This window comes from Thalassophryne amazonica, chromosome 12 (genome assembly GCF_902500255.1).
Source record: "Thalassophryne amazonica chromosome 12, fThaAma1.1, whole genome shotgun sequence".
NCBI classification, from domain to species: Eukaryota; Metazoa; Chordata; class Actinopteri; order Batrachoidiformes; family Batrachoididae; genus Thalassophryne; species Thalassophryne amazonica.
Window position 1 is genome coordinate 88,982,627 of NC_047114.1, and position 25,700 is coordinate 89,008,326.

Genomic DNA, 25,700 nt, shown 5'->3' on the forward strand with positions numbered 1-25,700 from the left:
CCCCCCCCAAAAAAAAAAAACAACAACAACAACAAAAAACGTGAGACTGGGCTGGGACCAAAATACCCTTTGCGGTGTTAAAATAAAATAAATGAAATGGATGCGGATCCAACCCTTTTTCTTAAACACACAGTCTGAAATATGATGGTTTCTAATCCTGATTACACCTGGAACACATTTTTATCCATAACAACATACACACACACACACACACACACACACACACACACACACACACACACACACACACACACACACACACACACACACACACACACACACACACACACACACACACACACACATTTGATCACTAACAACAAATTGGGATTCACTGCCTTGCTTCAAAGCACTTCAGCTCAAGGTCAGGTGTAACTGGGATTTGCTCCCTTGACCTTTTGCTCCCATGACTATTTTGCCTGAAGTTAAGTCCCCGTCACACATAGCAAGAATGTGGAGGAACCATGCCCAACATGGGAAATAGTGCCATAATCCCATTATTATACGTGGCACATGCAGGTTATACCAGCAGGCTTTGCCGTGCCAAATCCATCTTGAGGTTCTTTCATATGCACTCAAATCGTTTCGGATCCTGTTTTTCCGCCAGTGGAATACGTAAATAGTGGTCAGAGGGACTGCCGCTGCACATGGACCGCCGTCAGATAGGTGTCCCATCTGGACGGCGCCTGGAGGGTTTTGAACATGTGCATCACACTCGAGGCCGCCAGCCAATTTTGACCAACTGTGTGGACTCTCGCAGATAGCCGTCGGAACATTTTGGAACTGAAACCCGACACTTTTCGGATGTGCGCCGACTCGTCATTCTGACACCATTCTGCGTGATTCTGGCTATGTGTGACGGGGGTATAAGAAACTCACCATTCTGTTTTTCTTCTTCTCGTTAGTGTGGCATTGGGAGCATTTGCAGTGATTTATGAAAACCAGTTCTTTTTGTGAGGCATTGTGACTGCTGCTGCAGAAATGAACATTCTCTGTGCGGGACTCAATAAAGAGCAAGTTTCATTTTTTTTCCTTTCTTTTTTTTCCTGATGAATGGTGAGTCATCTTGAGCTATGAACGAACCGCTGGAGGCTCATTGATTCATGCTGGAATTATAAATGTGGCCTCAATAATAGGATGTGTATTTGGAAAACAGTATATTGATTTTGCAGGTTTGGATATTCATTTGAAATGTAGATATGGGACATTCCTGCCTCTCTATCTCTTCAGTCAAATCAGCTTTTCCTGATGGTGAAGATGATTCATAAATTCATTCAATCTATATTTTGTTTGACACCTTTGCGTTCAATTTAATTGGAGTTTGGAGTAAAGATTTATGTTGTCGACTTAACGTCTGTGGGCTTCTTTTTCCGCAGTAGCTCATCGTGGTCCCAGTGATCATTTGTTTCTCTGGTTCATAAATGCCTTTCCTGGACCTGTGCACCACCAGGAAATAGGTCAGAGTCACTTGACATCCATCCCGGTTGCTTTGATAGATGTGTTCTAATCTCCCTCACCTTGTTGGGTAGTTATTGTGAACTGCCTGGCTGCCTTAACACTTCCCTCAGGACCATGCTGGACCGACCAGGCTCAGCTGTACTCCTCTATCGCCTCCTCGCAGGCGCACCAGCTGACTGGAGTCTTTCCCGGTTCTTAAAAACAGCACACAGTGAAGCTTTGCATCACCCGAGCCAAATATTTCCAGAGCAGCATACATTTATGGGTAGCAAATGTTGCAGCCAGCATGGGAAGAAGGTCAAACACAGAAGAAGTGACCTTTGTTTTCCAGCCGCTGTGCAGCAAAACTTGCATCAGGTGAAACATGGGGGATTGCACACAAACGCTCAGTGCTCCTTTTTTTGGTCACATTTGCTATGTGGAATCAATTCAGCAACAAACACATCACCTCCTTCCACAGGTTCATGATAAATCCAGTCCTGATTACCAGACCAAAGGAATCAGGGATCAATTTTCCAACATGGATCTGCATGTTGACTTGACACGTTTTACACTGGATGCCTTTCCTAATACAAATCCACATTACAGTGGAGAATGGGCTGGTGATGGAACCAGGAACCAACCACTGTAGAAGCATACTAAGTGCTTAGCGATCATGCTGCCTTCCTCTAATAAAAAAAAAACAAAAAAAAAACCAACCTGAAAATGCTGGCCAATTGTCCATTTTACCTTTTGGTTGTCTTTTGAGTCATCACTTGATATGACCACCGGGCTTTCTATGCAAATGGTTGCTTAGCTGCAACATTTCAGTCTCTGCATGTTTGACAATTTTCTGTTGTATTTCAATATTTTGTTTTATTTAGTACAGCCAAAACAGATGGTCACCTCATTGAGTCTGGTCTGCTTAAGGTTTCTTCCCACAATAAAAAAAAACTTAATTAAATTAAAATTAAAAAATTACATCTGTTGGAAAAGTGCTTACTCAGGGGGTCAGTAAGGTCTACCCTTTACTTGTTTGTAGTGCCTGGGGTGACTTTTGTTGTGATTTTGGTGCTATTAAATTGAACAAAACTGAATGACAACTGTCTGTGCCCTTGGATAATACACTTAATCTGTATTGTCTCAGGACCCCAGTTGTAAATTGGGTAGTGGCCTTGGCTGGGAAGCAACCTGAGAGGGGCGTCTTGTCCAGGGAAACCGGAGATAAGCCCCGGCCCGATGGGCCTCAGGGCCTATAAGGACTTACTACACGAAAAGACTTCCAGAACTTTGTGGCTGTGACTGGAGAAACTATGGATAGTGCAACCTTTGTCTGTTGCATCACCAGTTACACAGCGTCACAGGGAAGTGGAGCAGAGAAGGGTTTTTACACAAGAAAATAGATCAAATCTAGGTTTGAGTTTCCCATGTGCCTTCTGGCAAACTGTAGCTGAAATTTCACATCTTCTCTTTTTTTTTTGGAAGAAATTCCTTCTCTGTTCCACAGAGTTTTTGGAGGAATGGTGGTTCTCGGGTGAGCTGAATGTTGGAGCAGCTGTGAAAACTTGAAGGGCTTAAGGGGCGTTATTTGATATTCTTCAGTGCCAAAATAAACTAGCGTCAAATTATTAATGCTCCTATGTGCTGCAACATTCTGAGGCAACCTGCAGGTAAAATCCAGCTTTTGAGTGCAGACAGACATAATGTGTTTTCATTTTTGTGAGCAAGAAACACATGTGCTCTCATCAAATTAAACTGTCAAAAACAAACTGTAAGTATTATCTGTCAAGCCAAAGGGACATGAATACATTTAAATGTTTTACAAGTAAAAGACAAGTTCATTGTCTTTTACTTTTACATGTACAAGACAAGTTCATTGTTTTACAGCTTTATTCATATAAACAATCAACCTCAAAATATCAGTTTGAACTGCATATAAAAAGTATATGGTTTTAATTTGTTTTGTTTCAATTAATTTGAAGTTTCTATGATGCATTATTTTCCTGCTTTTTTCTGTTCTAATAGTTTTTTGTTGTTTTTTTTTAATAATTCCACTTGTCCACCTTTGTCTCTTTGTTTTAATATATACAACACTTTTTGGACTTGGGAGTTCCATAAAAAATTTTTGTATTAAATTACTAAAATAAAATGGTGGTTATTAATTATGATGGTGATGATAATGATTAATATGTATGTGTCACATAAACGAGCGAAGCTTTCCAGCATCTCACCATGTCATTTTAAGCATTTTTCTTTATTTGCGTCTCACATGCCTGGAACGTCCTCACCATCTCATTTAGGTCTGAATGAGATGCTTCTGAGGAGCATTAGTATGACTAAAAACCTTCAGCTTCTGGGGGGCTTCACCTTCCCAGAACCCCCCCCCCCCCATTACAGCCCTCTTAACCCCCTGCTACTTTAAGCATTTTTTAATTTTTTAATGCAGATGTAAATTAATATTCAAAGTTTTGAGCTAGTTGACAGTCGGGCTGCACAATATGGCCAAATTATCGTATCTCAATATTGTCATATAAATATGATATATGACATGACTATGATTTCACACAAAGTGCGGCAACAGTGAACATTAAGTTGCCCCCACCCCCCACCTAGACCCCCTGCCTTTTTAAACATTTTTCTTTATTTGTCTTTCACATGCCCGGAAGCTCCTCACCATCTAACCATGTCATTTAGGTCCTTCAGACTTTTTTTTCAGTAAAATGGTTCTTGGGAGCATGAGCATGGCTAAAACAATTCAGCAGAGCCATCCCCCATCTTTTTAAACATTTTTCTTTTTTTGCCTTTCAGCTTCTGGGGGGCTCCACCCCACAGACCCCCCTTAATTACAGCCGTCTTAACCCCTGCCACTTTAAGCATTTTTTAAAGTAGATGCAAATTAATATTCAACTAGCAGCTAGTTAACAGTAGGGCTGTACAATATGGCTAAATTATCGTATCGTATCTCAATATTGTCATATCAGTATGATAGATGATATGACTATGATTTCACACAAATTGTAGCAACAGTGAAAATTAAACATTCTTGAACAAAACAGTAATAATACCACACTCATTTTGAACTCATCATAAGGTTAGGATACAGTGGCCTCCAAAAGTATTGGAACACTTGGTATTTCACACATTTTAATTTGTTTATGTCATTTCAAATACAAGAAATACAAAAAATATAAAGAATAAAATTTTCTAAAATTATCTTCCTCAAACAAACTGAAAGCAAAACTCTAAAACTTGATAATACCTGTAAATAATAATCAGTGTTATTGCCAGTTTTCTTCAGACAAATCAGGGCATGGAAACATTAATATTTCCAAATCACTGAATGTGTGCTGAACTTTATTTACATAAATTATGAAGAAATACAAAAGTTTCTTTCACCAAAACATCAAATCTAGGCTTGCATCTCAGATGTACTTTCTGGCAAATTGTAGCTGAACAATCGGGTGTCCTTTTTAAGAAAATCCTCCTCTACACCACTTCATCAGGAAGCTGGATTTTGTTCTAATACTTTTGAGTACAGTTGAGAAACACTCCGTGGCACGTGTATTTTTAAGTGAAATGCATCATCCTTGTGTCACTCAGACAGCAAAATTAAGAGGTTACTTAATCATCAGCAGCTGCCTGCTCATTTAAAAATGACTGGAGACACACACATATAGGGCAGATTTACCTCACATGAAAAGCCAAATATCATTTTCAGGAGTGATGTGTTACTAGTTGGCCCGTTTGAATAGCCCCCTTGCTGCTCCAATGAGTACATACTATTAGTACATACTTAATGTGTCCTGCACCACTACGCACAGCGATCAGTGAAAGCAGGAGTAGACGGAGAGCCTCTGATGACAATCTCACGTGCTCAAACAAAGAGTGTGTAACTATCAGGATTGCTCCACTAGTTTGCATGTGAATGTTACTGGATAACTCTGTTGCTTTCTCTGTGTAAAGCACTGTTTACTATATCAATGGACAACAAAACGCATAGACCATTTTGTATATATTGTTCAAATTGTGTATTTGTGTTTACTGTTTGAACCTTTTTGTTGTACAGTCTTTCACACAAGACCTTAAATTACCTTTATAAAGTGACAAAACAGTTGTAAATTATAGTTTGCTGTGTGTTTTGAATAAATGTGTGTGGAAAATTATTTTTCGATTTATTTTTTCCTTGCCTATTTTTGATTGTAAACCTTTATTACACTTATAAAACACAACAAAAACTATATATTCTGAAAGCACAGGTTGTCCTGAAAAAAAGAGACATAAAACTTGATTGTGGGATGCAGGGAGAGCTGTTAACAGCAATAATAAAACATTTATGCCAGGCGAGTGAAGTGTCCAAAAAATGCCCTAGGACCCCAGAGGGTTAAAGGAGAAATTACATTTTTAACAACCTGGACCTCATTTCTGGCATAAAATACGGCCGTTTACTCACCAATATAACTTTGGTGTCATTATTAGTCCATGGTCCAAACAACATTGTTGTGGGCTGGGGTGTTTGGCTGGCTTGGTTTTTGTTTTCTGTTTCTCCCACCAGGTGGTATGCATTCAGGACTGAGTGGCTGAGCATTAGGACCTCACCCTGAACACCTGAGGCTTGTTTTCACATGCAGGTCATCAGGACTCACAGCTGTGGTGTATTTTGTCTTAATCAGAGATTGCTGCATTTAAACCTTGAATGCACAGTGTGTGATTGCCAGAGACTCGACCTTGTGAGCAGACGTGTGAGATCGACGTCAGGAGAACAATCTCACCATCATGGATGCAGAGACCGCTCCAGGTTTGACGCCACAGTCTGTGAAGGAGGATTGGGTGAGGTCTCACGCTCTTCAGCACACTTCCTGAGGTAATTTGGTTTTGGTGACTTTTATGAAGTAATGACAGTGGATTTGGTGTCCCTCACACCTTGTGTTAGTGAGCTGTCACGTTATGCTAATTGTCTAATCAGCTTCTGCTGCAGTGGAGATTTGAACTGAGTCGTTCCGTGCCTGCAGGGTGAGAAGCTGATGTATAGATTTAAGCCAGGAAGTGTTTGCTGATTGCGTGCACCTTTGAGTTGTGTCTCTCTGTGTGGAGTTGGACTCACCTCCATGTTTTCTTTCTTCACAGACTTGGTTTGTCGCGGCCACCTGGGGGGTGTCGGCGGGGTCCCTGGGTCCGAACTGCTGTGGCTCCGGACCATTTGCGCTGTTGAGAGCGCGCCGTGTTTCCACCTCACCAGACCGCGGACTTTTTAGTTGTTTAGCACTTCACCCACTGTTATGTTTATTAAATTCTGTTATCTTTTGAACCGTGCTCTGCTTATTTCGTGCTGGGTCCTTTCAAACGCTGGGTCGGTGCTCCGACCGCGTCCGACACATAACAAACATGTTCAGTTCAAATCAGAGGTAAATATTTTTCTTCTTCTACTAAGGTGGATTAGAACTTTTTGTGGTACACAGCACCAACTACTGGACAGGAGGAACCTAGCAGCTAGTGTGACTCATTGATTTCAAAATGCAGCTCTTTTCAACCAGATGTGCAGTGCCGGGACATGTCAATCATCTGTGTCCAATCAGATTTCAGGGGAGTCCAGTACAACCCTGGCCTCCACTCTAGCACCACCTATGCCAGGAAGTGTTCAACATTTGACATTTTCTGTTTCATTGTGGACTCAAAATTTGGCACTTCCTGTTTCAGTGTGACATTGCCACAGAGTTTCCGTGAGATTCAATGGGATCTTGTCTGTAAATCCAGGAAGTGTCGATCCAGGAAGTGTCTGACATTTCCTGTTTCACTGTGAACTCAAAATTTGGCACTTTCTGTTTGGGACTCCCTGTACCATGAGCAAGCTTTGCACTGCTGCATGGCGCTTCACTCATACAAGGTCTGTTAGAAAAATATCGGACCTTTTTATTTTTTGTAAAAACCTGATGGATTTGAATCACGTGTGCTTGCATGAGCAAACCTTGAACCTTCGTGCACATGCGTGAACTTTTTCACGCCTGTCGATTGCATCATTTTCTGGTAAGCAGCCTTTGTGTGAGGACATATGTAGTGTGCTCTGTGGATTTTCATTTCAAGGAAAAAGACAGAATGACTGGAGCAGCGCCGTATCAAATTCTGCCAGAAACTGGGCGACAGCCAGGTGGAAACCATTCGGATGATTCAGATGGCTTTCTGTGACTTTTCAGTCATGTGACTATTTGAGAAATTATGGAAGAGGTGGGCATGTCACAGCATGTCCTGTGAGACTTCAACACGGAGGCGCTTTTGCTCCATCGTTAACAGCAGCATGAATTTCACCGCCACTCTTTTCATGGCCAAATCTTCTGTCACAGTGGATTGTGCCGAAAAAGTGCTGATGTCCACCTCTTCCGCAATTTCTCGGATAGTCACACGATGGTCCCGCATTACCACAGCGTTCACTTTTCACTGGTCATTTCAGCATGTTGATGGCCGACCGGAGTGGGGCTCACTCTCCACCGTTGTGCGGACGTCTTTAAACCGGTTGTACCGCTCCTTAATCTGTGTGATGCCCATAGCATCGTCACCGAAAGCTGTCTGAATAATCCGAATGGTTTCCACCTGGCTGTCGCCCAGTTTCTGGCAAAATTTGATGCGCTGCTGCTCCAGTCGTTCCGTCTGTTTCCTTGAAATGAAAATCCGCCGAGTGCACAACACACGTCCCACACAAAGGCTGCTTACCAGGAAATGATGCAATCGACAGGCGCGAAAAAGTTCATGCATGCACACGAAGGTTCAAGGTTGGCTCATGCAAGCACACGTGATTCAAATCCATCAGGTTTCTGCAAAAAATAAAAAGGTCCGATACTTTTCTAATAGACCTTGTATTATCAATCAAACTCAAGTCTCAGAATGTTTTACTCATTGACAGCTGCATGATATGAAAGAAATAATTTTGTGCTGAGAAGGAAACACTTGCGCATCCACCAATAGCAGAACTCTAAACAAACTCAAACCACTTTTTTCGTGAATCTTAAGTGTAGAGTGTAGTTTTTAATGTATTCTTGTAATTTATTACAATTATTATTAAGATTAGGCTTAAAACTTTCCTTTTTGCTAAAGCTTATAGTTAGGGCTGGATCAGGTGACCCTGAACCATCCCTTAGTTATGCTGCTATAGACTTAGACTGCTGGGGGGTTCCCATGATGCACTGAGTGTTTCTTTCGCTTTTTGCTCTGTATGCACCACTCTGCATTTAATCATTAGTGATTGATCTCTGCTCCCCTCCACAGCATGTCTTTTTCCTGGTTCTCTCTCTCAGCCCCAAACAGTCCCAGCAGAAGACTGCCCCTCCCTGAGCCTGGTTCTGCTGGAGGTTTCTTCCTGTTAAAAGGGAGTTTTTCCTTCCCACTGTCACCAAGTGCTTGCTCACAGGGGGTCGTTTTGACCGTTGGGGTTTTTACGTAATTATTGTATGGCTTTGCCTTACAATATAAAGCACCTTGGGGCAACTGTTTGTTGTGATTTGGCGCTATATAAATAAAATTGATTGATTGATTTATGATTACAGACAAGGGTGGTTCTCAATCCTGCTCCTTAGTACCCAAAGTAATCCACATTTTCTTTTGGTCCTGATCTTCTCAGGCCAGATGTGCTCAGTCAGGTGTTTCTCAGCAAACCAACAGCTGGAACATACCTGATCTGACTCATTAGGTGAAGTTAGAACAGTAAGAAATGGAAAATGTTCAGTCCCAGTCTACAGTCTATAGCATATATTGTTTGAGAGATAATGTAATCACATTCACAAAAAGACTATTTTCCCACTGGTGGTATTTGTACTGTAAACATCTGCTGAAGATTCCATAAAACGTGGAAGAAAAAAAACTGTATGGTCCCTAATAGTGAAGGAGAGTCACTTCTACATTAGTGAAAGTACTAGAGTGTTTTTTCTAAGGGACTCATGAGGCAAGATCAATGTGTGACATCAGCGCGAACGTCTAAGACTGGACTGATATAAACCGCTATATTTCTAAAAGAACCTAGCTGGCCATAAGATGCTGCTATAACTCCAACATACAAAGTTAGCACCTGCCATTATTTAATTGCTATTTTGAGCATACAGTGAATTTTTATAACTTTCTTAATGGTTTCTGAGAAAGATTTCTTGCAATGGAACAAACAACCATCAAAGGTGAGCAAGCACTCAGAGGCTTGTCTGCTAATACCGTTTCCTCCCAGGTAAAATTATAAAAAAATTTTTTACACATTTTACAAACTTCATGTCTTGACAGTAGCAAGGCTCCCATTTTGACTTAAATGGGAATTGGTCAGTAATTCATGGAGATACAGTTTGTCCACAGTAGGTTCTGTGATGAATGATATGTGCAGAACTTAATCATCGGGCTTATCAGACGGTTTCACCGTGCAGCAAAGTACAGAAGAGTTGGGAGGGAGATTAATATGATTAAAGATGTTTAAAAAAAGGCAACTTATTGTTGGGAAAATATATTTCACATACACTTCAGCCACACCATTCACACCTTATCCTAGCAGGAGCCACCAGGAGCAGCAAAAAAATATATGTTTTTTAATCAAAATATTTCATATATATCATTTTTTGTGTATCTGTGTTTGTGTAAAAAGTGAGTCGAACTGCGACCAGTGAGGATGATATTTGAAGGTAAAGATGGATGGAGGTCTGGAGTCAGAGGTTTGTGCCTCGTGAAATAGCTTGTCAGCTATAATTAATTACAATGGGCTGTTATTAATCACAGTGCGCTGTTATTAATTATAGATGACAATTTCTTTTGTGAGTTGTACAGTTAACCCTGAGAAGTCACAGTAATCGGGCAATTGGTACAAACACAGCAATGTTGTGAATGAGTTCGCTAGTAAGCATAAATTCCAGTTATGTCATTGTCTGGAATTATCGTTGTAAGACAGATGGTGCATTAAAGTATCAGAAACATCAACCTGTTATATTTTGTTCATGAAGAGCATTTATAGACCATTGTGTGCAGCACTGCAGCACAATGTGGCCAACTCGTGGCCACTTTGGTGACTTTAATAAACCTCTTGTGACAAATACAATGAGCTCTTTAGAAGACAACCTATTTGGGGTGAGGGAAAACACACTAAAGATGATCTGGTGGCGGTTTGCAGCTCACAGTGTGGGTTGTGCCGTGCACTCCGTGGGTGTACATGCGTCAGCAGGCGTGTTCAATCAAATACACATGGACCAGATGTTAATATGAATGAGCACACCAGTCAATCACGAGCTCCCACTGTTTACCACCTGATGGGCTAATTTCATGACACGTGGTGAAGGGATGAAGAGTCAAGAAATAAACAATTAGATTCTGGTATGATGACGCTCCCCACCCCCACCCCCACCCCAGCCCCCACCACCACCAAGTTGGCCAATATTACAAGATCATGCTTATGCAGTCATTTAATATCTATAATCATTTTACAGCTCCAACGTAAGTGAGGTTAACTCAGGTAAATATATGGTTCAGGCTTACAGGTCACAGGTCAATATGGTCTGTTGTGCCCCTGGAGCGAAATCTACTCTACTGTCATGTATATAGTCAGTAAGAAGTAATTCATATACAGGGCCTGATGCCCACTGGTATCACTGTTTATCACCAAATTCATCAGCGTGCATCGTATTAGAGTCTATGACTCCCCTTGGATGGGACGTTATTCCATCCCAGATTCTTCCCCAGCCAAGTCTGGTACCCATTTACAGCTGAGTGGACAGGGACAATGCAGATGAGCTGTCGTATCCAAGGACACAGACAGCATAACCGGGAATCAAACCAAGGTCTGCATATTCTTAGCCCAGCTCCTTATAGCACTGAGCTACCTGCTCCACAGTGTAGTCAGAAATAATGAATTTACCATCAATTAATGCATCACTGTCATTTACAAACATGCCAGGACTTTGGAAATGCTGCCACATGGTGATGCCACATATGCAAATTAACGTGTGACATCAGCATCAAGAACTGGCAACACTGAACACAGAGTGTGAATGAGTGAATGTTTGAGGCAGTGCTCACCTTCAGGCTTTCTTTAGAAATGTTACTCACATGAATGATATTTATAATGAGTTTTGTGTAAAATGGGAAACGCTTTTCACATCAGGTAGAAGGTACTGATATTAATGAGACAGCACACAGGGCAAAGCTCGCTTCATTTTCTCCCCCCAGTGAAAAGGATCCGTTTGAAGTGAATAAGGTTAATCACTTCACAGAATTTATACTCGCTGTCACCATCAGTAAGCACACTGGCTCCCTGTGAGATAAACTAGTTGTAGTATTTATTGACGATTTCCTGTTAGTTATGAGCCTCTTCCACACGCGTGTTTGCTCGAGTTAAGCAGAGGTGTTTGACTGCAGGACCACGTCCACGATGTGCTTCGTCAGATTGCTGAAGTGAGTGAAGAAACGTCAGCTGTGACATTCTGATATGTGGCGTTATTTCGCTGGGCGTGATCCAGCAGTACAAAGCAGTGGCAGATCTCGAAGGGAGGTTGAAGGAGTTGCAACCCCCTATCCTCACACCCAAGCTGCTGACCAAAAGTGTGACAAAATATGGGAAGGGTCTTGCATAAATGAAGACTGACTGATGAATGCTGCTACATGCAGAATTAGAATTTCACATTTTTAAAAGAAGAATGACTGAAGAGTAAGTAATCCCCAGCTTGTAGAATGCAGTAGGGGGCATACCTTTGACACATCCAACCAAGTCATAACCACCGCCAACCCCCCACCCAATACTTCACCTAAGGTTAGATCCGCACATGAGCAGGTGCATCATTGCTGAGGACCCCAGCAGATAGAGAAGGCCGAGGGAATGACAACATTTCACCTGCGTGCAGCAGATAGATGGATACTTTGAAAGATGGAAATGTACCGACTGTGTGCCTGGGGGGTTGCCATCCAGAGCCCTAGGTGTTGTACAGCACCAGCACGACTCCCACACTTGACCATTACATAATGGAAATTATGGGATGTCTAAAAATTGTGCAGAGTACCTTATATTGTGTATATATATATATATATATATATATATATATATATATATATATATATATATGTTAGGCTCGATGGTACAAAGTGGTTCGAGACAAATGCAGGATTCAGATGTTAGAATGATGAGTTTAATGTCAGTTCAAGGCTGTGTTTGGTACACAAAAAGGCAGGCTGTAATAAGGCAGACTGGTCAAAACCCAGTCTCACGGCATGTCTTGATTCAGCAGCATGACATATGCATTAATCTATTGGTTCGTGATATTGTCACGAAAAGTGCCTCATTTTCGTCATGGCAGCACAAATTCATTCTAATACATTCCGTGATGGCTGCACAAAATTAAAAGTGAAGCAGGGGGTCGGGGTGGTTATGGTTAGGGTTGGGGAAGGAGGAGGGTTAGTAATAGTGAGTCATGAAACATCATGTGACATCATGAAAATTTGACTCACTTCATGACAGGAGCACGAAATAAAATGTGAGACTGGGCTGTCAAAAACATGGGCAAGCAAAAACTGGATTAAATACTCAGAAAATAAATGCTTGAAAGAGGCACAGGGCACAACAATCTCACAACTAGGTTGGAGAAAAGGCATAACTAATTAAAGAGGGAGTGATTAAGGAGGAAATGCAGGACAGGTGTGGAGGAAGGTTCTGGAACGGGGTGTGGCAAGGAGTAAGGAGGACAGGAGGGATACACCCAACACCAAACACCAGACACCAGATTAAAAAAAGTCCCCAACACAAAATCCAAGCAAGAATAACACAACAGAAAAATACTCCCAACAAACCCCATATGACTATCTATGTTTCTCATGGTCTGAGAGTCCTTGAGGTGCCTTTTGGCAAACTCCAGGTGGGCTGCCATGTACCTTTTACTAAGGAATGGCTTCCATCTGGCCACTCTACCATACAGGCCTGATTGGTGGATTACTACAGAGATGGTTGTCCTTCTGGAAGGTTCTCCTCTCTCCATGAGAGGAATACTGGAGCTCTGATAGAGTGACCATCAGGTTCTTGGTCACCTCCCTGACAAAGACTCTTCTCCCCCATTCGCTCAGTTTAGGCGGGGGACCAGCTTTAAGAAGAGTCCTGGTGGATCCAAACTTCTTCTATTTATGGATGATGGAGGCCACTGTGTTCAGTGGGACCTTCAAAGCAGCAGAAGTGTTGCTGTACCCTTCCCCAGATTTGTGCCTCAAGACAATCCTGTCTCAGAGGTCTACAGACAATTCCTTTGACTTCATGCTTGGTTTGTGTTCTGACATACACTGTCAACTGTGGGACCTTATATGTAGACAGGTGTGTGTCTTTCCAAATCATGTCCAATCCACTGAATTTACCCCAGGTGGACTCCAATTAAGCTGTAGAAAGATCTCAAGGATGATCAGTGGAAACAGGAGGCACCTGAGCTCAATTCTGAGCTTCATGGCAAAGGCCCTGAATACTTATGTACATGCAGTGTTGTAATGTAATGAAGTAGAAATACTTCATTACTGTACTTAAGCAGAGGTGTCAAGTAACGAAGTACAAATACTTCGTTACTGTACTTAAGTACACTTTTTAGGTATCTATACTTTACTCCATTACTTATTTTTCTGCCTACTTCCGACTTCTACTTATTACATTTTCACACAAGTATCTGTACTTTCTATTCCTTACATTTTTAAAACAAACAGCCTCGTTACTCTTGGCTTCAGCGCCGGTGGAGCGCACATCCACCGGAAGCTCGAGGTGCCAGCGCACATCCACCGGCGCGGCTTTACCGAGGTGCCAGCGCGGATTTATCTGACCATGGGTCCGAAGAAGGCACTGACGGCGGAGGAGGGAGACGATATCAAGAAGTCCCTGGACTTTTTGTCTGAGGAAATCTCTGTTGTTAAAATGCAGCAGAAATCCATTATGGAGCTGGTGGAAGAAGTGAAGGCTCTCCGGATCCAGAATGCCGAGAAAGACCGGCGTCTGGTGCACCTGGAGAACCGTGTTGCAGAGTTGGAACAGTACACAAGGATGAACGACGTTATTATTACAGGAATTCATATTAAACCTCGATCCTACGCACGGGCGGTGTCAGAAGACAGCGGAGGAGAGGCCAACGAGCAGGAGGCCAGCTCAGTGGAACAACAGGTGGCTGACTTCCTGCAATCTAAAGGTATTCAAATGGACTGTAATAACATTGAAGCGTGCCACCCCCTGCCCAGGAGAGAGGATGGAGACAAGCGAGCAGTTATAATGAGGTTTGTCAACAGAAAACATAAAATGGCATTGTTAAAACAGGGACGGAAACTCAAAGGAACAAACGTATTCATCAATGAACATCTGACCAAAAGAAACGCAGACATCGCCAGGAAAGCTCGTCTCTTAAAAAAGCAGGGAAAAATTCAACAGACATGGACATCCAACTGCAAAACATTCATCAAACTGAACGGAACACCAGAACAAGTGAAGGTTATGGTAATCAGGAACATCAAGGAACTGGACAAATATGACCAATAAGGTATGAGGACACAAACACATCACAACACCATGACACAGACCAGAGGAACCTATTCATCTACTACATCATCTACATCTGGAGACAAGAAGGATATAACTCAAAGGACTGCTGATCATGGAAAAGTAGAACTGAGAACATTTAAATACACAGACCACAATGTACTGGACTTGGAGCACGATATAGACCCGGACAATAATTTCTTCTCAAATATTAATGACAGTTGTTGCTATTATACAGATGAACAGTTTAATCGGATCATTAAAACGGATAACAAATGATCAATAATCCATTTCAACAGCAGAAGTCTGTATGCAAACTTTAACAACATTAAAGAATATTTAAGTCAATTAAAAAAAAAATTTAACATAATTGCTATATCAGAAACATGGATCAATGAAGATAAAGGAATGGATTTTGAACCAGTCGAAGCAGTGGTTTGCAGATTGAAGCAATGCTTCAACCTATTGTTTCGTTTATTCTTTCTTTCTTTCGCTTAATTTTCCCCCGCTAAAACCCTAAAGAGCATACTTCTGTGAGTATTATTTACCTTTTCTATGTTAAACCGACCTGTTATGGTCTTCTGAAACAGTTGATAGATGTATTTTATAACTTAAAAATGGGAGCGACGCTAACACGTTAGCATGTCTATGGCATTTTCAATGTTAAAAGTTAGCATGAAGCAGTTCCAGCTGTCTTCACGTTCGGGTGCATTTGTTTTCAAATTGTAATATTTCTTAAATTTATTTTTGTTTATATATTAATAATCTAATGATAATTATTATATACAATTTCAGAGAAAGAGACAAAAAGAACCTGAATAGAAACACAACAGAAAATAAAATATAAAAGCAACTAACAATGAACATACATACATACAGAAATAAATAAATGTTTCCTGTGAACACCTAGTGACTCTTACACCTCCAATTCATCCCTGTTTTATTTAAGTTTAATGACAGTTTGTTTCGGTCAAACCATATTGTCAATGTGTTAATTTCTTCAGTGATTTCCTCCAGAACTATCTGCCAAACTAGAAAACTGCTGCATCCTAGTAAGAGCAGAATACTACTGGAATGAATCTGAATAAGGAAAGTTTTTTTTCCCTTCACTAAATGGATGCTGCACTCACTGCAGTTTATTGTCTGGAATAGTCCCAGATTGCATTTCAGAGCTTCTAGAATTGAAACATTTTCGTGCAGGTGGTGTTGGGGGGTAATTTTGGGTTTTGGGTCTTGGGCCACATGTAGAACGAATCAGTTTTTAAATTAAGCTTTCAATTCATATAGCGGCATCTACCTTTTTCTTTTTTTTTTAAGGTTACTTTATACTTTTATACTTTAAGTAGGTTTTGGAGCACATACTTTTTCACTTTTACTTGAGTAAAGAGGTCAAGTTGATACTTCAACTTTTACCAGAGTGTTTTTATACTTCTACTTAAGTAACAAATGTGTGTACTTTTGACACCACTGTACTTAAGTAGAATTCTGACATATCTGCACTTTACTTTGTTATTTACATTTCTGGCAACTTTCACTTTTACTCCACTACATTTCCTTAATAAAATGTATATTTTTACTCCGATACATTTTCCTTAAACATCTTTGTTACTCGTTACTACAATATAAAAGTAGAAGAAATTTGATTGAGCAAGCCAGAGTGCATCTGTACAACGGGCACAGATACAGTCCTCCACAGCCGGAGCGCATCGTCTTCCAGCTCTGCAGCATCAAGTGCCGTGTTTGACATAAAACAAGTTTAAAAGACAAAAATAAATGAATAAATAAAATATGACAGGTTGAATCTGCGCCCCCCCCCCCCCCCCCCCCCCCACCACTGAGGAAGACTGTGGAGGGTGAAAACCATCTGCGCTTTGGACTCCAAACACGCACACGCTGACACACACACACACATGCACATGGATCGGCTCATGCTGGAGTCCAGCACATGATCAGAGTTAATGGGAGAAGTTCAGTACTGATAAAACTTGCTGGCGTGGCTGTTTCAAATGGAAAAATAATCATTTCTCTACATTGATTGTGGACGTGCTGGTTCTGATTTAGAAGCAGCGCGTCCACAATTTATTCATCAGCCTCAGTCAAAGCCATTTAAACATGTCAGTCATGACTACTGGGACTCTGTTGTTGCGAGTAAGAAAAGAGTCGTCCACCGTTTAATTCACAGTGGGGGTTTTTTCGTTCCTCATAATGTGCCATTTCCATGGGACAGTGCACGAAGGTTAACTGGTGTGTCGGAGAACTTTTCCCATAGCTGCGTTCTCCTGCTGCAGGAGAAAATTTCTCCTAAGTTCTCCTGCTGCAGGAGAAAAGTACTCCTAAGTTTTGTAGGGGAGACCGGGGCCATTTTCCCTCTGAAAATTTTCAAATTTATAACTCTTTGAAACACTATTGCATGCATTTTGAGAGCCAAATTTTGTGAAGTAGTACTAATATGTTGCAGAACTAGACAATCTGGTAACAGCTCAAAAAATGGTTTTAAAACAGTTTTTCAAAAAACCCAAATCGATACGGGATCGGATCGAATCAAAATAATTGTGTGTTTGGGTTTTCCAGGAAATAGACTGCATCTTCAGTAAAAGAACAGCAACTTTATTTACAGCTACATACATCCACCTGTTGCTCACTCATCCCGCCACTAACTGCTCCACCAGAGGTGGATCCAGCCTTTTATTGGGGCTGAGGCCCCCTCCTGGTTTATCCAGACACCACACTGATTTTCTTTTCTGTCACCGTTTCACTATCCACTCATAAATTTTATATGAGAAATTTACTTTTGATACTTAAGTACAGAAAATGTCAGATACTTTAAGAGTTCTACTCAAGTAATATTTTTAAACTAGACTTTAACTTTTACCAAAGTACTTTTATGGTAAAGATACTTGAACTTTCACTCAAGTATCACTTTGAGGTACTTTATACAAGACTGTGTACATGTGATTTCTTATTGTTTTATTTTTAATACATTTTCTAAAACCTCAAAAACATCTTTATGGGTATTGTGTGTAGAATTTTGAGGGGAAATGAATTTTATCCATTTTGGAATCAGGCAGTAATATAACAAAATATGGAAAAAGCGAAGTGCTGGGAATACTTACGGATGCACCATATATATATATATATATATATATATATATATATATATATATATATATATATATATATATATATATATATATATATATATATATCAACCCAGTTCGTGAAACTGGGTTATGAAAAGTACATTAATCTATGATTTCATGTTAGGCGTATGAAAATGGGGTGCTTTTGTGATGGGGAACAAGTTAATTTTGTGACAGGGACACAAAATGTAGGGTGACGGGGGCAGTTTGGGGGGTCACGGTTAGAGTCAGGAGAAGGGGAAGATTTTTTATATATATATATATATATATATATACACTCAACAAAAATATAAACGCAACACTTTTGGTTTTGCTCCCATTTTGTATGAGATGAACTCAAAGATCTAAAACTTTTTCCACATACACAATATCACCATTTCCCTCAAATATTGTTCACAAACCAGTCGAAATCTGTGATAGTGAGCACTTCTCCTTTGCTGAGATAATCCATCCACCTCACAGGTGTGCCATATCAAGATGCTGATTAGACACCATGATTAGTGCACAGGTGTGCCTTAGACTGCCCACAATAAAAGGCCACTCTGAAAGGTGCAGTTTTATCACACAGCACAATGCCACAGATGTCGCAAGATTTGAGGGAGCGTGCAATTGGCATGCTGACAGCAGTAATGTCAACCAGAGCTGTTGCTCGTGTATTGAATGTTCATTTCTCTACCATAAGCCGTCTCCAAAGGCGTTTCAGAGAATTTGGCAGTACATCCAACCAGCCTCACAACCGCAGACCACGTGTAACCACACCAGCCCAGGACCTCCACATCCAGCATGTTCACCTCCAAGATCGTCTGAGACCAGCCACTCGGACAGCTGCTGAAACAATCGGTTTGCATAACCAAAGAATTTCTGCACAAACTGTCAGAAACCGTCTCAGGGAAGCTCATCTGCATGCTCGTCATCTTCATCGGGGTCTCGACCTGACTCCAGTTCGTCATCGTAACCGACTTGAGTGGGCAAATGCTCACATTCGCTGGCGTTTGGCACGTTGGAGAGGTGTTCTCTTCACGGATGATGCGATGGAGATGTGTTGCACTGCATGAGGCAAATGGTGGTCCCACCAGATACTGACTGGTATCCCCCCCAGTAAAACAAAACTGCACCTTTCAGAGTGGCCTTTTACTGTGGACAGTCTAAGGCACACCTGTGCACTAATCATGGTGTCTAATCAGCATCTTGATATGGCACACCTGTGAGGTGGGATGGATTATCTCAGCAAAGGAGAAGTGCTCACTATCACAGATTTCGACTGGTTTGTGAACAATATTTGAGGGAAATGGTGATATTGTGTATGTGGAAAAAGTTTTAGATCTTTGAAGTCATCACATACAAAATGGGAGCAAAACCAAAAGTGTTGCGTTTATATTTTTGTTGAGTATATATATATATGTGTGTGTGTGTGTGTGTGTGTGTGTGTGTGTGTGTGTGTGTGTGTGTGTGTGTGTGTGTGTGTGTGTGTGTGTGTGTGTGTGTGTGTGTGTGTGTGTGTGTGATTACGTCCGCCAAGGACATAATAACATCATCGAATCATCAACGGATTTGCGCGTCAGGACGTAGCCGCTCATGGCGCGGTGGCACAAAAAACACCTCCATGTTGGAAGCCTTACAGGACAAGTTGGAACATGCCCAGCTGTTAAACAATTTCTCTGATACTCACTCGACTGAAAAGCGATCGAAAGCCGCCTGAATCTTACGAATGGTTTCCAACACGGAGGTGTTGTTTGTCGAGCGTCATGAGCGGCTGTGTCCTGACGCGTGAATCCGTCCGCACGTCTTTCATTACAAAATCTCCTTTAACAGTGGAATGTGCCGATGAAGTTCTGATCCCGACCTCTTATGAAACTTCTCTGCTAGTTACACGACGTCCTGCATCAACAGAGCCTTAAATTTGGAAGTGATCAGCTCCTTTCAGCCTCTCAATCGCGGCTCGGAGCGCGGCGCGCCCTCCGGCGCTGTGGGCCGTCCTCAAAGCGGCAGTAACAATCCTTAATCTCTCTGAAGCCCATAAAATTTTCACCAAAAGCCAACCAAATCTTCGAAATGGTTTCCAGCTGGTTGTCTGGCAGAGTTTCTGAAAAAATTTTAATGCAACAAAACAGCAGTCCTTCAGACATTCTTCTGACAATGAAAAAACGACGAGAGGGGTGGACCAGTGCTCACACAAAGCCTGCCCACAGGAGAATCACACAACCGATAGGCGTGAAAAACTCACGCATGCGCACGAAGGTTCAAGCTTGGCTGATGCAATCACACGTGATTCAAATCCATATGGTTTTTGCAAAAAATGAAAAGGTCCGATACTTTTCTCACAGACCTCATATTAGGCTATGGAAGACTCCATTAAATTTTGGAAGTGATCCGGATCCTAATTCTGGATCAAGTTTCACTTAATATAGGCTTTGAAGGATTACATCAAACCTAATTCATGGATTCTCACCAAATTTGCACCACACACAGATATTAGGGCATGGAAGACCCCACTGAATTTAGGAGGTGATATGGATCCAGATGCGGATTCTGGATCAAGATTCACTTTATATAGGCTTTGAAGGATTACTTCAAAACTACGTCACGGATTATCAGCAAATTTGCACCACAGATAGATATTAGGGCATGGAAGACGCCACTGAATTTAGGAGGTGATCCGCATCCGGATTAGTTGATGTCAGAAATCTCTGACTGCTCTTGTTATTTAATGTTGTGAGACTCAACGCACAATTTAGCGATAGTTCGTCCCCTTTTAATTTGAACTTGATGCCATAAATGCAGAGCTCACAATGTTCCGTGCATAAAGAAATGCATTTTTAATCTGAGAATGAATGTGGTTGTATCAGATGCAGTGTCACTACAGAGCGATGAGTTTCATCACCGTGAGATGCATCACAACGAAATGGCACACAAATTAATTGAAGGGAAGGGCAACCAGATCAATCGATCATTGTCTGTGAGAGTGCAGTAATAACTAATTTCCTCTGAACATCACTGTGTTGAATATGGAAATTACTGTGCCTCTCTACATGGAAGTAACAAAATGGATTTTGTTACAACCAATGGTAATCACATTTTTGCACCACTTTTCCATTTGGTGTTAGCTGGACATAATTTTTTCCCATGATGCTGAGCTGAGCCAACCACAACAACATCTTTTTTTATTATTATTATTATTATTGCACTGCAGGCAGTGTTGGATTATGTGCAGAGTTTTTCTATGGTTTTATTAATCCATTTTATTTTAAAGTTGTGCACAAGACACTTTTTTCTCTATTTTGTGGCCATAAATAGATTAGATACATTTAACTGAGACTGAAGGAATCATTCACCACTGAATTCATTTAAATGTATGTAATTATAAACAAACATAAAATACATGGTAATAAATTGTGACAGACACACAGATTCCAACAAATAAAGATATAAAAACACAGGAGGTATAGTCATGATTATGGCAGAGACAGGGATCCGTAGAGATGTCAATGAAGATATGGTGGAAAATTCCACCACCACTCACTGTGAGAGTGACAGACGCACACCGTAACAGTGTAAATTGCTTCTCACACCATCATCTATCAATGCAAATCAATACAAGAACGCAGCATAAGGAAAGAGAACAGGAATTTTACTGACTGATCAGGCAGAGGGACTGGAGGTGGAAAGGATATGCAGCAGATTTGTATGATAAAAGATGCAGATGGAAATATAGTGTGAGTGAGTGTGCTGAGAAGGTGGAGAGAGTACTTTGAGGAGATGAAGAATGAAGAGAGAGATCAGAAAGTGTGACTGGTTAGTAAGGATGAAGTAAGGACTGCTATGAAGAAGATTAACAGTGAAAAGGCAGTTCTGAAAGGTGACATCATAGCAGAGAGACGGAAATGTTTGAAGAGATGGCAGTTTTTAACCAGACTGATTAAAAAGATCTTCAAACATAAGAGGACGTCTGAGGAGTGGAAAAGTGTACTAGTACCACTTTTTTAAATAATAAGGTAATGTGCAGAACTGTAGAAACTAGAGACAAAAAGTTTCTAAGCCATAGCATCAAGTAATAAAAGAATACTTAAGATCTGTGAGCAGTTTCATACTGAGAAAGAGCACTACTGATTGTGAAGTGTAAAAAAGGCCAAAAGGAGTTGCACTGTGTGTGTTTGGGTTCAGAGAAAGCTTATGATTGGGTGACAAGAAAAAATTTGTGGTACTATATGGGGAAGTTGGGAAAAGCAAAGAGGTATGTGAAGATGGTGCAGGATATGAATGAGGACAGTGTGAAATTGGTGAGATTTCCCATAGGAACAGTGGATGGGTTCATGGTGGACTTGAAACGGTATTCAGTCTCAACCCTTCATATATGAAGGATTGGCTTTAAATGCATTGGCGCTGAACAGGTTAATGGATGATATCAGACAAAAGTCTCCATGGAATGCGACAAGATAATCTGCAATGAGAGTACAAAGCAGGGCTCAGCGAGCCTGGAGAAGTGGAGGTACACACTGGAGAGAAGGGGAATGAAAGTTAGGAGCAAGATGGAGTACACATGCATGACTGAGAGGGAGGGTGGGTAATGGTGCAGTTACAAGGAGAGGTGGTGTAGATGGTAGCAAGAGTGAACGTTTACAAAATGGTGGTGAGACCAGTTATGTTGTACAGCTTCGGTGTTGTTGGGCTAACAAAAAGACAGGGGGTAAAGCTGGTAGTGGCTTAGCTAAAGATGCTAACATTTTCCTTTTGAGTGACAAGGATGGACAGGATTAGCAATGAGAACGTAACAGGTTGTACTGTTTGGAGGCACAATAAGAGAACAGAGACTGAGAAGGTTTGGGAATGTGCAGAGGAGTGATATGGTGTATGTCTGGAGAAGGATGCTGAACATGGAGCCACCAGGTAGGGAGGCAGAGAAGACGAAGGTCAAACAGGAGGTTTATGGATGTGGTGCAGGAGGACACGCAGCTGCTTGGTGTGACAGAAGAAGATCCAGAGGACAGGGTGAGAGATGGTGCACGAACGGATGATCGGCTGCAGCGACCCCAACCAGGAGCAGCCGCATTAGGGAGATATAGAAGCAGAAAATTACATTAATACACTTGGCTCATTTTGCACAGTGTACTGTAACTATGATAAATTCAGTTAGTGTTTGCTGCAAGACAAATCACTTTATTACCACCGCTTGCTACTGAACAAAAGCAGATTACCTCCACAAATCAGTGAAGGAATTACTGAATTCACTTTAGGTCTTACTCACCTCATTATATTCAAATACAACCACCATAAACACATTCCGAGTCTTTCAACTATGCATTGCATCCATGCATCTTTTTATGAATATCTTCCACATTGTAGTGGGAATTTTGTTCTACTTTAAACTTGTTTTTCCACCCATGCCACGCTGAGCTGTGGGTAAACTGGAACTCTATGAACTGCTGAAACTAACGGAGCATATTGCACCAGCCAGCTGGAACATCCACATTAACTTAAAGTACAGAATCAGCGTTCAATATTTTGGAAACATTGGGGATGAAGGAAAGTTATGTCGTAAGCCCATATTGAAATGGCAGCAGATAAGTTGGTGAGAAAAGAAAAAAAAAAGAAGTTCAATGCTTGTTGATGTGGTGGAACAGACTGTGGTTAAGATTGGGGGGGGGGGGAGCTGCACTGGAGGAAGATGAGCAGAAAAACCAAACAGGCTGGAGCGTGTCACTTAAAATTTGCTGTCCCGTGTCTGTTTGTGTGCAGATAATCGGTGCAGTGAATGAAATGTAACAGTTCATTACATGAATAGTCATAACCATGATGTGTTTCAGGTGCAGCTCTACATTTTATTAATTTCTATATTTTCTGCACAAGTATGCACTTTATATATATATATATATATATATATATATATATATATATATATATATATATATATATATATATATATATATATATATATATCAGCTGACTTGACATTTTCCACAGAATACTACACTTGTCTGCCTGTGGAATAATTCATACGAGTGTACAGTGTTTTCCTGTTAGAGGAGAAAAATGTATTTTTTTATTACTTATGCATATCCTGAAACTACATTTTGACAGAATGTGCAAAACCCCTTTTAATAAAAAAATGGACTGCTCAAAATTCTACTAAAATATTTTTCACTTCCTCTAACAATTTCATAGTAATGCTGCAATAATCAATCAGTCAATCAATAAAAATGTTAATAATATGTGAATCATACACTGCAAGTCATTTATTGAGGAAAATTGTCAAATTGAAATGCTGCTGTTTTGCTCTGTGTTTTATCATTATAACTTCCGATTTTGGACTTGATTGTGCAATCTAGGATGTCTGATAATTTCATATTTGGCTCTGTAAAAATATAACAGGGGTTTTTGCTGTACCACATTTTATGAACTAAAGCATCAATTAATTCTTCATAAAAAAAGACATTCATAACATTACAGGGTGGAGGAAAGAAATAAAACACACATTATCAGACACTTCATCCTCGTCCAGTGACAAGTTAGTTAAAGCCGAGCAATTCCTGACAAGCAAAGAGCATAGAATACATTCAAGTGATTAAAATGAGAACAAAAAAATCCACATAACTCATAAATTCAATCCAAGTATAACTTTGCTATACAAAAACCCAGTGCATTAAAAAAAGAGGCACTAAGTATTCTCACAGCATCCCATCATTAAAATGCCACACTTGAAGGAAAATTAAATGTGAACTTTTTTCCCACTGAAAAAGAACCGAGACGTCCAGCTGCTGCTGAAAACAGCCAGCAGCCTTTTTGTGGCAGGAGCAGGAGCCTCACCCGTAAACACAGACATCCCCCCGCAGCGTGCAACGCATGCTAAAAGGGCCCTTACCCTTCTGGAGGAGGCGCTGGTGTCTATCTTCAGCTGGGTGGCTATGAGGACAGACATGGTGAGCGGTGCCACTGCCTTCCCGCTCAGACCGCTTGCACCTTTGTACTGTGAGGTTGAGCTGCTGGAGGTGTCTGAGGAACACCCTCCCCTACGCCTATCCCGCCTCCCTACAGCAGGGGAGAGGATGACCTGGAGGGGACCAGGAGCCTAACCACAACGCCTCCCTCCCACCTCACCAGGCGGATCAATCACAGAGACGCTCTTCCTGTCTCTACTGGGGGTAACCAGAGGGACGCGTCTCCTCCACTCAGGCTGCTCCTGCCACTCGCTCGCTCCCCTCACAATGAAACTGTCTCAAGACTTTTCTCAGAATAAGCTGGTGCACAAACACAAAATGTTGCTGCACACATCATAGTGCACGCTGTGCAATTTTCCCCACAGAGGTGTGGATTTGAGCTTGTGCAGCACGAGCATATTTTCCCAAGAAATAGATCAATCGGGTCTGCAACCCGGTTGTGATTAAATAGAAGTTATATTTACACAGCCTGTCTTTACACGTCATAAAATACAACTGCCCCAACACCCACACATATCAAGTGAGACTAACAGGGCAGAAGTCTGGCACAGGCAACGCCGTCGCTTTATTTATGAACCAGTTATGTCCCATCTACACAATCAATGTGCTGAGACTGAAGAACTAGCTTGTCCAGTGAAACCAGGAGCCAGTGTGAGAGGGAACGATGCAGCTTTGATAAATGTCAGAGCAGAAACGGTT

General features: G+C 41.2%; 1 protein-coding gene across 2 annotated transcripts in view; it reads right to left on the reverse strand.

Annotated features, from left to right (window-relative positions):
• The window catches only part of LOC117521500 (dipeptidyl aminopeptidase-like protein 6), a 334,231-nt gene that overhangs the window by 225,812 nt on the left and 82,719 nt on the right, over window positions 1-25,700 (reverse strand). Inside the window, exon 1 of one of the 2 annotated variants that reach the window (XM_034182814.1) lies at window positions 24,926-25,131. The exons of the other annotated variant lie outside the window; for it this stretch is intronic. Within the exon in view, the coding sequence (XP_034038705.1) occupies window positions 24,926-24,982 (57 nt within the window). The 5' untranslated portion in view covers window positions 24,983-25,131. Of the gene's footprint in view, window positions 1-24,925; window positions 25,132-25,700 lie in introns of those variants that run through there. 2 annotated transcript variants of the gene reach the window in all.